Source organism: Clarias gariepinus, chromosome 26 (genome assembly GCF_024256425.1).
Source record: "Clarias gariepinus isolate MV-2021 ecotype Netherlands chromosome 26, CGAR_prim_01v2, whole genome shotgun sequence".
Classification (NCBI taxonomy): Eukaryota; Metazoa; Chordata; class Actinopteri; order Siluriformes; family Clariidae; genus Clarias; species Clarias gariepinus.
Genome location: NC_071125.1, coordinates 9,433,345 through 9,448,633, shown reverse-complemented (window position 1 = coordinate 9,448,633; position 15,289 = coordinate 9,433,345). Strand labels below are relative to the sequence as shown.

The 15,289-nt window shown below is 42.6% G+C and overlaps 1 protein-coding gene across 2 annotated transcripts in view; it reads left to right on the top strand.

Moving 5' to 3' along the window:
• Nucleotides 1-15,289, top strand: part of galnt1 (UDP-N-acetyl-alpha-D-galactosamine:polypeptide N-acetylgalactosaminyltransferase 1) — a 138,961-nt gene that overhangs the window by 97,567 nt on the left and 26,105 nt on the right. For both annotated transcript variants that reach the window (XM_053487723.1, XM_053487722.1), the window contains one exon: nucleotides 10,627-10,793. In XM_053487723.1, the coding sequence (XP_053343698.1) occupies nucleotides 10,627-10,793 (167 nt within the window). The remainder of the gene's footprint in view (nucleotides 1-10,626; nucleotides 10,794-15,289) is intronic.

Genomic DNA, 15,289 nt, shown 5'->3' with positions numbered 1-15,289 from the left:
TGCTCAATTTTAGTAAGCTGTTTTTTCTCATCAGGTTTTGCTGAGACATATAACTGTGTATCGTCAGCATAACAATTAAAACTAATACCATGCTTACGGATTATGTTGCCCAGAGGAAGCATGTAAAGGGAAAAAAGCAGTGGACCTAAAACTGAACCCTGCGGAACGCCAAACTCCACTAGAGAACATGCAGAATAATCACCATTTAAGTCTACATACTGATAATGATGGGTCAGATAGGATCTGAGCCAGGAGAGGGCTGTACCCTTAATTCCCACTACATTTTCTAATCTGTGAAGAAGAATAGCGTGATCAACGGTGTCAAAAGCTGCACTGAGGTCAAGTAATACAAGCATAGTTAAACAACCCTGATCAGAGGCCAATAGAATGTCATTTACTACTTTAACGAGCGCTGTCTCTGTACTGTGATGAGGCCTAAATCCTGACTGATACAGTTCATGTATGCCATTTCTATGTATATATGAGCATAGCTGCTCCGCTACTATCTTTTCCAGGATCTTAGAGATAAAGGGGAGGTTTGATATTGGTCTGTAACTGGACAGCTGACAGGGGTCGAGGTCAGGTTTCTTAATTATTGGTTTGATAACTGCTAATTTAAAAGATTTTGGAACATATCCAATGCTGAGTGAAGAATTAATTATTCTCAACAGGGGTTCTGTTATTTCTGGTACTATCTGTTTAAGAAAATGTGTCGGTACAGGATCTAATATACAGGTTGATGAATTTGAAGAAGAGATGAGTGAAATTAGTTCATTCTCTTCAAGGGGAGTAAAGTATTCTAGGTTCTGATCTGACATGGCTAGATTAACATCTGCATCAATTACATTGTTCGGTTTCAAAACCTCAATTTTATGCCTAATATTTACAATTTTATTATTAAAAAAGTTCATGAAGTCCTCACTATTGCATGATGTTGTTGTGGAGATTTCTGCAGTGGTCTTATTTCTGGTTAATTTGGCTACAGCATTAAATAAGAATCTAGGATTATTTTTGTTATTTTCTATAAGAGTGGAGAGATATGTTGATCTAGCTACACTAAGAGCTTTTCTATAGAGCTTTTCTATTCAGGATGCTCTCCTTCCATGCTATTTGAAATACTATTAATTTAGTTTGACGCCATTTACGTTCTAATTTCCGAGCGGTCTGTTTTAAAATGCGCGTGTGATCGTTATACCAGGGAGCAAGTTTTTTATCTCTAATAATTTTTCTTTTAACTGAAGCTACATTATCTAAGGTATAGCGAAATGTCGACTCTAAATATTCAGTCGCCTGATCGAGTTCTGTGGGGTCAGACGGTGATCTAATCGAAGTTGGGAACTCTGGGAGATTACTGATAAAACTCTGTTTGGTAGTTGATGTGAATGTACGTTTCATACGGTAGCGCGGCGCTGTGTGTACATTATTATTGTGACACACTTGAATTGAGACAAGATAGTGATCTGAGATAACTTCAAATAGTGGTATTGTGAATAAATTTCTTATACTTAATCCAAATAATATTATTAAATCTAAAGTGTGACCTGCTTTATGAGTGGGTCCTACTACACACTGATTTACTCCTACCGAGTCCAGTATAGACATAAATGCAGTTCTTAGAGGGTCTTCTGGGTTTTCAAAATGAATATTAAAATCTCCAGCAATTAACACTTTGTCTACAGAAACGACTAGTTTGAGAGGAAATCTGCAAATTCACTAAGAAATTCCGAGTACGGCCCTGGAGGTCTGTAAATGACAATTAGCGGGATCGACTGAGCTGACTTAATATAGTTAAATACACTTATGTTACTATAAAGAATTTCAAATGAATTAAATTTGTGTCCGTGTTTTTGTACAATAGTCAAATTATCATTGTGAATAACTGCGACGCCTCCTCCTCTACCAGTTAACCGAGGCTGGTGTATGTAGCTGTGTCCAGGAGGACTAGCTTCATTTAGAGCTACATACTCGTCCTGTTTAATGCAGGTTTCTGTTAAACAGAGTATATCAAACTCCTGATCTGTGATAATTTCATTAACTATAACTGCTTTAGATGCGAGAGATCTAATATTTAACAGTCCTAGCTTCAGATCAGAGGTGCCGGCTGCGCATTCAGTCTGATCCAAGTTTGTGGTCTTTATGTTAATTAAATTACTAAAACAGACTTTCTGAGTCTTTCTAAATTTGATTTTAGCTCGGGGAACAGACACAGTCTCAATAGAGTGAACCCTGAGTGACGACTCTATGCAGCTAGCAGACGGTTGGGTTAGCCTGTCTGTCTGCTCCCTGGCCTGGGCTCTGGATTGTCACCGATTAACTAGGCCTTTTCTAAGACTATGAGCTATACTACAAGAAATGAGAGCAGCACCTTCCCGAGTGGGATGGACACAGTCCCGCCCTAACAGGCCAGCTTTGCCTTTAAAGGTCTTCCAATTATCAATGAAGCCTACGTTGTTTTCAGAGCACCACCTGGACATCCAGCGGTTCAGCGTTCAACTTGGGTTCAACAGGGTTCAACTTACCTGCTGTAAGTTATGTCACCACGTCTCATTGGGATGGGACCAGAGCATACTACTCCATCGGACATCGCCTTCGCTAATTTAAACACCTCTATAAAGTTATTCTTACTAACCTCTGACTGACGAAGGCGTATATCGTTAGCTCCAGCATGTACTACTATCTTGGAGAACCTGTGCTGTCCTAGAGCCCTAAGATTACCTGCTATGTCCGGTGCTCTGTCTCCCGGGATACACCTAACCACTGCCGCTGGCGCCCCTAAAGGTCTAGCTAATTTCACATGTCTCAGTATAGAGTCTCCTATAACCAGAGCTCTTTCAGGTTTCTCAGTGGGTGCATCACTGAGGAGAGCAAACCTGTTGGACACGTGAAGCGCAGAAGAGGTGTGCTCCGGTGGGCTAGCCTTAGCGTTAGCTTTGGCTGAACGAGTATGCCGCCGAGTCGTCACCCACTCGCCCCGCTGTGAGGGCTCTAATGCCGGAGTCGGGGGCTGGTTATCTCCGCCTGTGGCACCCAGACTGTCCGCTACAGGAATAACACTGCTTTCGCGCTCTCTAACCCTCTCTAAAGTCTGGATGCGCTCCTCTAACGCTGATATCTTCTCCGTCAGAGTGCTCACTAACACACACCTATCACAAATAAAATTACCGCTAACGACGGAGGAAGAATGTCTAAACATCCTGCACTCTACACACTGAACAAGCTGAATATTGGACATGATAACGTACCTGAGTCGGAGTTGTAGTTGTTTGGAGCTGAATTCCGTTTGTTGTTTTTAGACAAAGAAACTCGCGCGTTCTCCAAAAAGCGCAGAAAAAGGCGAAGCCAAATAGTGTGAGATGTAAAAACTAGTTGCTATTAATATTATTATTGTATAAATGAAAAAAGTATGTAATTTAAACGCTAACACAAACGCAAACTTTCGCGGCAACGATACGAAAACAGGAAGCTACGTCAGCAACAGGAAGTGCATGAGAACAGAACAGAATTTTGGCATGCATATGGTGTCCGTCATCCACACACCCATTAGAAACAGTTTTAGTGGGTTTTGCCTCAGGTGTGTGTGTGTGGAGCGCTGTGTGTGTGTGTGAGGTCTCCTTCTCACAGAAACCTTTACCGTAGCATGAAAACTGTTTCTAATCCATCAAAAGCTGTATTGTAAAGGTCACCATAATTCACTATTTCTTTAGTAAGTTATACACACTGAAAATTGTGGGTAAAATCGTGGGTAATCGTCTCCCCTGCTCAGGTGCATGTGCAGCAAAAGAAAGTCTCATTAGAGAGGATAAAGATCCATTTTCTTCCTCTTTGTCATCATGTGTGTGTGTGCACGCGCATAATTTGACACTGCGCCCCTTCACACACACTCTCGCCTTTACACACACACACACACACACACACACACACACACATACACACCCTCTCGGCTTCAGACACACACATTCTGCTCTACACAGAAATCGCAATACTTTTCAAAGGTAAAGTGAAGGTTTATTTGTTTGTTTGTTTTACTTGTGCAGTGATTTTGTTAGTATGCGAGTGTCGTTAGTATGTTCCTTGCTAATTTTTCAGACAAAACAGTCTTTCCGTTAATGTGTGTGTGTGTGTTTGCATAAAATTCAAATAAGAGAGGTGAAAGTTTCACTGTGTAAGATGAGAAGGGGGAGACAGGAGGGGCTGATTCCTCTCTTTGTCGAGCTACACATGTCGTTCCTGAGCTGACATTGATCCAGACTCCCCCTGCCCCCTGGATCTGTCTGACCCGTCCTGGTACCCCGCTTCTGGTTAAAGATCTCGTCACATGGATGCCCCGTATGTCTCTTTGGAATGCATCTGGTGTCGGTTCTGAAGATGGTTCTGACCTCGACTGATGTTGACAGCTGTTTCTCTGAGGACTTGACTTGGCTGCAGATGCTCGATAGTTCAGGACTGGAATTTCCTACCTGAGCCTCCAATAACTACCTGGACTCCATATTAACATCAATTAACATCAACTGTTATACTGAACTGCCTGCCACCTAACACAGTATGAATGCAGATCAATTCCTGCTCTCTGTTTCACCCAAATGAGGATGGGTCCCCTGTTGAGTCTGGTTCCTCTCAACGTTTCTTTCTATTGCCATCTCAGGGAGTTTTTCACCGTTTATGCACATTTACATTCCATACATACTTAAATAATTCTTTTGATTGTGTAAAGCTGCTTTGCGACAATAACAATTGTTAAAACGCTATACAAATAAAATTGAATTGAACTGAATTCCTCCTCTTCGCACACAAACACACACACACACACACACACACACACACACACACACACACACACACACACACACACACACACAGCTCCTGCGAGCATAAACGGACACGATTATCTATCGGGATTTATTTTTACCTTTTTTTTTTAAAGGTAAAGTGCAGGTTAATTTGTTTTATTTAGACCTTATATTTTTACGTTTTTTTTTTTTTGGGGCTGTGGAACGAATAGTTTCTTTTATTTTTAACGAGAAAATTTGCTTTGATTTACAAGTGTTTTGCAATATGAGACCGCTTCCAGAACGAACTATGCTCGTAATCTAAGGTTACACTGTACTTTGTGTGTAACTTGGAGCTCAGCATGTCACTCTCCATCTATCTCTCACTCTTGCTCCCCTACAATCTCTGACGGTTTTGTCTCCCATACACCCTGTCTTTCTCTCCATCATACACGCTCTTTCTTTCTCACACACTTTCTCCCGCTCTTATTCTCTTTTTCTCTCTCTCACTCTCACACACACACGCACACGCGCGCGCACCCTTTGTCATTCTGGCAGCCATTGAATAAGGTTTTCTGCTTTGTGGGCATCCATCATCATTTCTACAAAATACACAGCAAACTCCATGGTGTGTCTGTGTCTGTGTGTGTGTGTGTCTGTGTGTGTGTGTCTGTGTGTCTGTGTGTCTGTGTGTCTGTGTGTCTGTGTGTGTGTGTGTGTGTGTGTGTGAAAAAGAGGAAGATAAATGGTACATTACAGAAGACCAGATAGGCAATAAGATAAAAGCAATAAGAGAGTCCAATCAAGGAGTGAGACTCAGAGACTCGCAGACAGAGAGACAGACGGGCCTTTAGAGACTCGCAGACGGGCTCTCAGAGACTCGCAGACGGAGAAACAGACAGGCTGCTCTCAGAGACTCGCAGACGGAAAGACAGACTGGCTGCTCTCAGAGACTTGCAGACAAAGAGACAGACGGGCTCTCAGAGACTCGCAGACGGAGAGACAGACTGGCTGCTCTCAGAGACTCGCAAATGGAAAGACGTACGGGATCTGAGACTCGCAGACGGAAAAACGTACGGGGTCTGAGACTCGCAGACGGAAAGACAGACGGGGTCTGAGACTCGCAGACGGAAAGACAGACGGGGTCTGAGACTCGCAGATGGAAAGACAGACGGGGTCTGAAACTCGCAGACAGAAAGACGGGCGGGGTCTGAGACTCGCAGACGGAAAGACAGACAGACAGACAGACTGGCTGCTCTCAGAGACTCACAGACGGAAAGACAGACAGACTGGCTGCTCTCAGAGACTCGCAGATGGAGAGACAGACTGGCTGCTCTCAGAGACTCGCAGACGAAGAGACGGACAGGGTCTAAGAGTCGCAGACAGAAAGACGGACAGGATCTGAGACTTGCAGATGGGGAGACGAGCGGGCTCTCAGAGACTCACAGACGGAGAGACGTGCGGGCTCTCAGAGACTCACAGACGGAGAGACAGGCGGCCTCTCAGAGACTCACAGACGGAGAGACGGGCGGGCTCTCAGAGACTCACAGACGGAGAGACGGGCGGCCTCTCAGAGACTCACAGACGGAGAGACGGGCGGCCTCTCAGAGACTCACAGACGGAGAGACGGGCGGGCTCTCAGAGACTCATAGACGGAGAGACAGACGGGCTCTCAGAGACTCGCAGACAGAGAGACAGACGGGCTCTCAGAGACTCGCAGACAGAGAGACAGACGGGCTCTCAGAGACTCGCAGACGGAGAGACGGACGGGCTCTCAGAGACTCGCAGACGGAGAGACGGACGGGCTCTCAGAGACTTGCAGACAGAGAGACGGGTGGGCTTGGAGTCTCGAGACGGAGAGACAGACAGGCTGCTCGCAGAGACTCGCAGACGTAGAGACGGACGGGCTCTCAGAGACTCGCAGACGGAGAGACGGACAGGCTCTCAGAGACTTGCAGACAGAGAGACGGGTGGGCTAAGAGTCTCGAGACGGAGAGACAGACAGGCTGCTCGCAGAGACTCGTAGATGGAGAGACAGACGAGCTTTCTGAGATAGAGAAAAAGGCACTCAGACATGGAGGCCAAAGAAGGAACAGCTGCATGTAGAAACACACACACACACACACACACACAGAAGGGGAGACAGAGAGAGAGAGAGACACACACACACACACACACACACACACACACACAGAAGGGGAGACAGAGACAGACAGAGAGAGAGAGAGACACACACACAGACAGTTGGATATGTAGAAAGGCAGACAGAATAAACAGACACTACAAACACATGATGGCTAACAGACCGGCGTAGAGAACACCTGAGGTAATATCTTATGTCAGACATTTCAGAATCTTTCTGTGTGTGTGTGTGTGTGTGTGTGTGTGTGTTGAGGAAGAGAGTGAGATATTTAAGGCTGTGGGAAATGAAAGTTCCATTCTTGGCCTGTTAGGAGACGATGGTAAAATCTCCGAGCTGCAGTTTAATCAGGCAGGTAACGAGAGGCCGACCAATCAGATGCCTCGGCTACTAATTACACTCCTGTGAGGGGCTGAGGACTGACATCAGGTTAATGATTTTAACAGGAACTTTGTGTGTGTGTGTGTGTGTGTGTGTGTGTGTTTCCTAAGACAGACAATAGGTTAATGAGTTTGAGGAGGATGGGGCAGTGAGGGGGCAGCATGATGGGACAGGATGGTCTACAGCAACACCGTTTGACTTAATGAGATAGACAGAGAGAGAGAGAGAGAGAGAGAGAGAGAGAGAGTGTTCCCTGAATAACTTTATTAAATTCATTTGTTAAATTATCTGTATTTGCACACGGACACACACACACACACACACAGATGGCACAGTAGCTAACTGATTAGCTTCATAACGTCATACCTCCATGGTTAAGGGTTGCCTCCAGTCTCTGTATGTATGTATGTGTGTGTGTGTGGAGGTTGCATGTTCTCTTGGGTGCTTCGTGTGTTTCCTCGAGGTACACTGGCGCTCTCCCACAGCCCAAACACATTCACTGTGGGCTGATTGTGCGAGTGTGTGGAGTTTGTGATGCAAAAAGGTGAAGTATTTAGCAATGTAACTTCTTCCCTAAAGCAATTGTTGGTATGAAGTCACAGGTCATGTGATCAACCATCAGTTGCGATGATGGTTAATGAAGAAGAAGAGGCTTACTTTACATTGTACTTGTCTATACTGTATATGAAGACCACACACACACACACATTTATGCAGCCTTTCCTTGCTCATTTAGTCACAGCAGTGATGATCAATGTATACATACAAGTTTAGTATTTTATTTTATTTTAAGGAGATCTCAATCAGTCCGCTTGGCTGCAAACAGGAAGTGAGGCAGGAAGTTAGAGCGTGTGGCCTGTTTTAGCTGTCAGCATGCAACAAACACTGGCTTTCCTGTTCCTATATCACACACTGGTACAGGATGCTGCGCTTCCATAAATCCCCTGAGATTAGTAAAGGGAGGATAAAAAACATCTCACCATTTCATCCCAAAAACGGATTTCTGACTTAATCCTGATGAAAAATACTGTACAGGATGTATTCATACTGAATTACATGTGTTCTGTTCTGCCACACAAATTTAACTTGATTTCTAGTAACAAAATCAACAAAAATCAACAAGTCGAACCAGGACTTTGGATTGTGCAGAATGACAGAACACGGTTATGTGTTAAAACTACCTTTATAAGGCTCGCTCTATCATCCTGAGATCGCGAGTTCGATTCCTGGGTGATGCTGTAACCTCTCGCAGCCGGAGGTCTAGAGAGAGCAAGCGGAAGGAGTGGATAGCGCTGTCCACCTAGTGTGTTACGCCGCCCTCAACGGTGTGAGAGCGAGCAGTTTGAAAAGATGCGGCCGGCTGGAAAGAAACTCCCGACTGAGTGGTACTAGTAGCTTTAATGTGGGAGCCACCTAGTGACAGGGAGGAATTGGACTCGCAGACAGAGAGACAGGAGGAAGTGCAGTAGGGGTGGGGGTCAGTGTCGAGGTTGACACAGGTGTTGGTCGGGATCGTCACTCACAGACATACACCCTTCTTTAAAACGTTTGCACAGTTCAGATGTTTCAGAGCCTCATCACAGTACCGTGCTTGAAGTCTTCCATAAACGTCAGTTTTACACATTTACTCGCTAGAAACTTCACTCACAGTTTGACTTAAACGCCCCTAGTACATCCAGGGATGGAGCTTTACACCTCCATTTCCAAATGAGTCTCACACAGTCGTGGAGGAAACACTGCTTGCCTTCTCCCACATACACTCACAGCTCACGAATACCCGCAAGTGGCTGGTGTCACAGCTCAGGAGCCCTTTCTTTATAGTATTTACAATGAAATGTTTATTTTTTGTAACATAGTAGTCTTGGAATTGCAAACGGAAATGGAAAGAGCTGTTTTTCCAAAATGCAACCCTTTTCTGCACACCTGAGGCGTGTGTATAAATGATTAGTCGTGACAATTGTCTGATTAGCAGCGCAAAAAATAATTGAGATGACATTGACATTTAATCAACCTTACAACCGACGGCGCCTCGTTAAAATGTTCATGACCTTTATTACTTTTGCTGTACATTTACAATTGGGGGGTCCTATTATGCAAAATTCACTTTTTTGTCATTTTTAGATATTTAAATGGGTTTGCAGTTTGCATGTACAAACAAAAACATGAGGAAGAAAAAAAACATAGCTTTTTGTCCTTTTGTAAAATTTTTGTATTGGCTGGGACTTAAACATTTATTGTGATACAAAACCATCCCTGGCTCAGCTCTGCTGTTCTCTGGAGGGGCGTGGCTTAGGATTTGCTCATTTACATAGAACCTTGATACACCATGCTCAGAGTGGAAGTAAAACAAAGAGGTTGTGGTATAAAAAAAAAACATTATCTGAGGGATCTGAAGACTCAGGCAAACTATGCAAGAGCTTTATTAATCAAACAGTTATATACTATGTATAGGACCTTTAAGATTAAACTACAGTAAAAACTGTGACACTGTACACATTTTTCAAAGCAGTTCAAACTTTTCAGTGCATTTAAAGAAAGTTAGTAATCGATTCCATCAGAGTGATACAGTAGAATTGATTGGAAAATGACAAGACTGTGGAAGGTTAGTCTTTACCAAGAAGGTGACATGCCAGGTTGTTGGCACAGAAGGAGCTGCAGAACAAATATCTAATGCAGTGCGAATGTTTACAGTGTAACACTAGTGACTTCAAAGAAAAGGAAGTTTGGCGAAATAATTATACTTAACACGTTCTCATATGAGGATTGTACAAGGATGTATAGATCATGGAATTTTAAAAAATGAGGACATTTGGGTCTCAAGAGGTTAAAGTAGTACGAGCTAAATTTTTTGGAGAACCGTTTAATGCCAATTAAATATACTGATTTACTTTAGCGCTTCATGTTTGCGACCTACATTTCCGAGCATGACTGTGAGGATTCGTCAGTTCAGCCACAAGAGCATTAGTGAGTTCAGGTACCCTGATGATGTTTAAAAAGGCGCTTTAATTAATCTTAAAGGTGCGCATTGCTGTCAGGAGTCAGGGCTCGCTTTGTGCACAGGAGCAGTGTCATGTTCAGGGACTTTTAGTTCCAAAAAAGGAGGTTTTAATCCTGCAGTTAATAAAAAAACATTATTCAGTAGTGTGTACGACTTTAGGTAACAGTTTGGGAAAGGCGCGGATATGGCCGCTTAATGTGTCTTATATATTTTCTCAAAATAAAAGTAGCTGTTACTTTTCTTTTACAACTGACCATCACTGTGTACCATACAATCAATCATCAGATGTTTAAACCATCCTTTTTTTTTTGACTGGCTCTTTCTCTCATTCTCTTCCACAGATGTAAAACCAAGGTGTATCCGGATGACCTGCCGCGCACCAGCGTGGTCATCGTGTTCCACAACGAGGCGTGGACGACGTTACTGCGCACTGTGCACAGCGTCATCAACAGATCCCCCAGGAACCTGCTGGAGGAGGTGGTGCTGGTGGATGACGCCAGCGAGAGAGGTGTGTGTGTGCATGTGTATGTCCGTGTGTGTGTATGTCTGACGCTTTGTATACACAGAGAGGGTCAGATGGAAAAAAGACTGTCATTTGAATACACTCAAATGTGTACCAGTGCCATGGGGATGTGACATGCTTTTGTTTCCAGACCTAGGAGGAGACTGCACTGTAGATGTGTGTGTGTGTGTGTGTGTGTGTGAGTGTGAGAGAGAGAGAGAACAAGGCCTACATCTGGAGGAAAAATATGGCTGGTGACCCGTGAAGTGTTAACATTAAAACTGGAGTTTAGATGACAGATGAGAGAGACAGAGAGAGAGTGAACGACATCAGAGAGATAACGGAGAGAAAGAGAACGGCAGAAATAGAGTATTACACAGGGAAAACAGTGACACTAGGGTTGGGTATCGTTTGGGTTTTTTATGATACCGGTGCCAAATCGGTACTTTTAAAACGGTACTGGTGTATAAATGGTGGCTGAACAGAAAGGGGGAAAGAAAACGACAAAAAATGGTGGATAACATTAAAGTCTTTTCATTGAAAAAAAAAAGTTAAAATTAACAATATATTAAAAGTTTAAAGTATATATCACTATAAGTAAATAGAAAGCTCAACTAATTTACATACTACAGTACATAACCCAACTACAATAATTTAACACCAATAACAGCCAAGTAGTTTATATTCTTGGTACGCTGCAAACCAGCTTCAAATCTCAGCAATTCTTTTGCATAAAAATATGATTATTATTTTGCCAGACCACTTTATCTAGGAAAATATGACACCTCCACTGACTTGTTTCATTAGGTTTGATGTGTTTCCTGCTTTACACACAATTGTTGAAAGGCATTACTGTAGTTGCACGTCAGATTTCTTTGTTGTAAAATACAGAAACACTTTAGAACGCTTAGTTTAAGCTACTATAATTTTAATTTAAGCTACTATATGGGTACCGGTGCTGTATTGGCACCAGCTTTCAGTACCCAACTGTCTAGGCACGACAGAAAGAACGGCAAAGAAACATACGTTTATGATCAGACGTTTACATACATATCATGAATAGGAATGTCATGGCTATATTGTGCTTTCAGTGTTTTCTTGCTCTTTTTTCTAGAGCAGAATGGTTGTACAACATACACTCTGTGTTGACCATAAGGAACCCCAGAGTGTTTAGAGCACAAAGTTTAAGTTACTGTTGGGTTTTCTTAAATCAGCACATTCTTGAGTCAGTTCAAGTCTATTCAGTTTTATTTATATAGTGCTTTTAACAACAGTCATTATTGCAAAGCAGCTTTAAAGAATCAAAAACTCATCATAGAAATGAGTTTAAAAAGCGTGAGGAAATATTTGTCATAATTATTAAATCGTCTCTGATGAGCGAGCTGAGGACGAGGGTGGCAAAGACAAACCCACCGAGATGCCAGTAGAAGGAAACCTTGAGAAGAACCAAGCTTTGAGAGTAGCAGGGATTTGACTTGCATTCATACTGTGTGTTAAAATTAAACATACAGCACTTATAATATTTGGTAAATGTCTCTTAGCATGTTTCACCTTCTGCAGGTTTGATGTTTGACCACTTTTTTCCTGGCAGAGCTGTTAGTGTTCAGTTAAAATAGTTGGTTTTCTGGCGCATACAAATGGTCTGCAAATCTTTAGACAGGGTTGAGGTTTCAGAAGCTTAAAGTTATCCTGTTTTGTCCATGTTGGCACGGAGAAGCCACCTGATCGCTAACAGGAAGTTGAGAGGCCCCTGTGCTTGGCAAGTTAAAAGACAGCGTTTTGGGATTTTCAAAACATACATTTAGCCATCATTCTACCAGAGAAAAAGACAAGTTCAAAGAAATCATTAAAAACCCAGTCTTACCATGACATGGTCATGATGAGTGTGTATAAAAGAACTTCTGTCTGCAAGTGCAGATTAAAAAAGAAAGAAATGGAGACAGTTGGAAGGATAGACCAAGATAAAGAGATGCGGATTTAGAGAGAGAGGCGAGAGACACACGGGGTGAGAGAAAGTGTGCCAAAATAATTGAAACATAAACAAAGGGGAAAAAAGAGAGAGAGAGAGATGCGAAAATACGGAATAACGGTGAAACTAAATAGGAGAGGCTTAGGCGGTTGTGGCTCTGGGTTGCTGATTTGAGGGTCGGGGATGAGAAAGGAGGAGAGTTGGGCATCTCAACCCATCCCCATAAAAACTGCCACCGCTATAGAAACGATCACCCAATGTGCTCAACAGAACAGGAGGAGAAAAAAACCCAGAACAGACTGGCGACGAGACAAAGCGGTAGAGTGAGGCACTGAGGGTCTCTGAGCTGCTTTGTTGTATGAAATGGCTGCGCTGTGTGTGGGTGTTCATTGCTCATCTCTTTTCGCAGTTATCTTGAACTCTGATCTGTAATTTGATTTAATTGAGGGATCTGCAGGCATAATGAGCGTTTATGTCAAATTTCACCCTGTATCTCTCTCACTCCCTACACACACACACACACACACACACACACACCCCTGTTTTAAGGACAGCAAGAGAATAAAATGAAGTAAAGCATGCCTCTAGAGATTTACCCCCCTGTCTGGGTAGTTAATATTTAGGATGTTCTAAGTTCCAATAATACATTCAGATATAGTTAGTGTTCCTTCAGGAGCAGCTATTTAAAGGAAACATCCTAAATGCTAGAAAGCACAAAACCTATTCTCGCTGTTCATTACTTTATTCAGTGTATGCGTATTGTCACCTTAGGTGCTTTGGGAACAGGTGACTGTAAATAAACACACATGAACACCTGCTCATTTTATGCAATTCTCCTGTCAGCCAATCATGTGGCAGCAGTCATGCAAAATGCATGAAGTCATGCATGTAAAAAGAATCACTTTTCACATCTGTGGTGAGCAGAAAAGCATCTCAGCCACATTTCAATTGATGGAGAAACCGTTCAGTTTTTTTTTACTTACTGTAAAATAGACTCTATTTTAGCCCATCTGCATTTTGGGTTAATATGTTGTGTGAACTGAGATGCTTTTCTGTTCACGCTGGATGTTAAAAGTGATTATTATTGAGTCATTATCGTCTTCCTGTCGGCTAGAGCCAGTCTCAGCCATTCTCCTTTGCCCTCTGTCATCAACAAGGCATTTCCACCTGCAGAGCTGCTGCTGCTAACTGGATGTTTTCCCCCCCTCACTATTGTGTGTGAACTCTAGAACTTGTTTTGTGTGAAAGGCTCAGGAAATCAAGGGTTTTTTGGAGGGTGGGGGGGCGGCCCATTTGGCAATCACACCAGTTCCTTCATTTCATCCAAATAGTGTTAATTTTGTCAGCTATTTTCATTTTAGTCTTAGTGTTGGTCCCGGGATAAATGTCTGTGTTAGTTTTTATCATATTTAGTCAATCTTATCCTATTTTTGTTTAGTCAAGTTTTAAGTCTGAACGTGTTTAGGCAAACTACTCCTGATACACCGTGTGCCGTGACCCGGAAAACACTACTCTTTTCGCCAGAATAAATAAATACTATATCGCAGCGGATTGTGATGGAAATGAAATGTTAACGAAAATAAACAAAGATTTTTTAATTGTTTTTTTTTTTAAAACCCACTTTTTCAGTGATGAAATTATCACTACTTCCAAGTACTCGCTTCAGTAACATGCTAGGAGTTGAACTGACTATTCCAAATGAACATGCAGCTGTATACCTGCTTTACACCCAGCATTTTCTACGCTGGTTCATCCCCCGCTATTTATTGCTTATGTCACCTATGTTTCCTCTGACCACCATTCCTAGACATGCACTGTCCATGATCTATGTGACCCCACATCACTCGTGCACATCCTGTGACGTGCCACGCTGCTGAAAACAGCCATACCCAGGGCCACGGCCACACTTCTACACAAAGAGCCTGCCAGACAGTTATTACCTCCGAGGCCACCTCCTACATTTTCTGTTAACCACTCCAGCATGGCCTCGGTCTCCTCCTCCTAAAGAACACCATAGAAGTGTGAAGTAATTACACAAGGATGAACGATTTAACCTTGCTCACTGTGTGGCGCAGGGAAATCCCACTGTGTCATCATGATTATATTCTGATTATGAGGATAGGAAATGAATTGGCTAGAAACACTCCCAGGTCTCGCAGAACAGTCGAAGAAAATGTACTGGCTGGTTTCGAAGGCACAGTGTTGCTGACCTGTTTAACGGACAAGGTTGAGCGCATTATCTTTCCCAGGCAATTACTGTTTTTATTTTATATAATATATATTATTTTATATATTTATTTTACCATAATAATCTAAACGTGATAAGTAACCTAGAATCATTAGTTTGAACCTACTGTACTGCTTTTCTTAAAAAACAAAAACAAGTTATCAAAAATATTGGAACACATGACCAACAGGGGTTTCTTGTTGCCCAGATGAGCCGTGTTAGATTGCTGGTTAAAAAGGTAAACAGCTCTGAATGTATAAGGTTTGAAAGAAAGGTTTCACCTGTGAAACATGCATTTGCTATTGA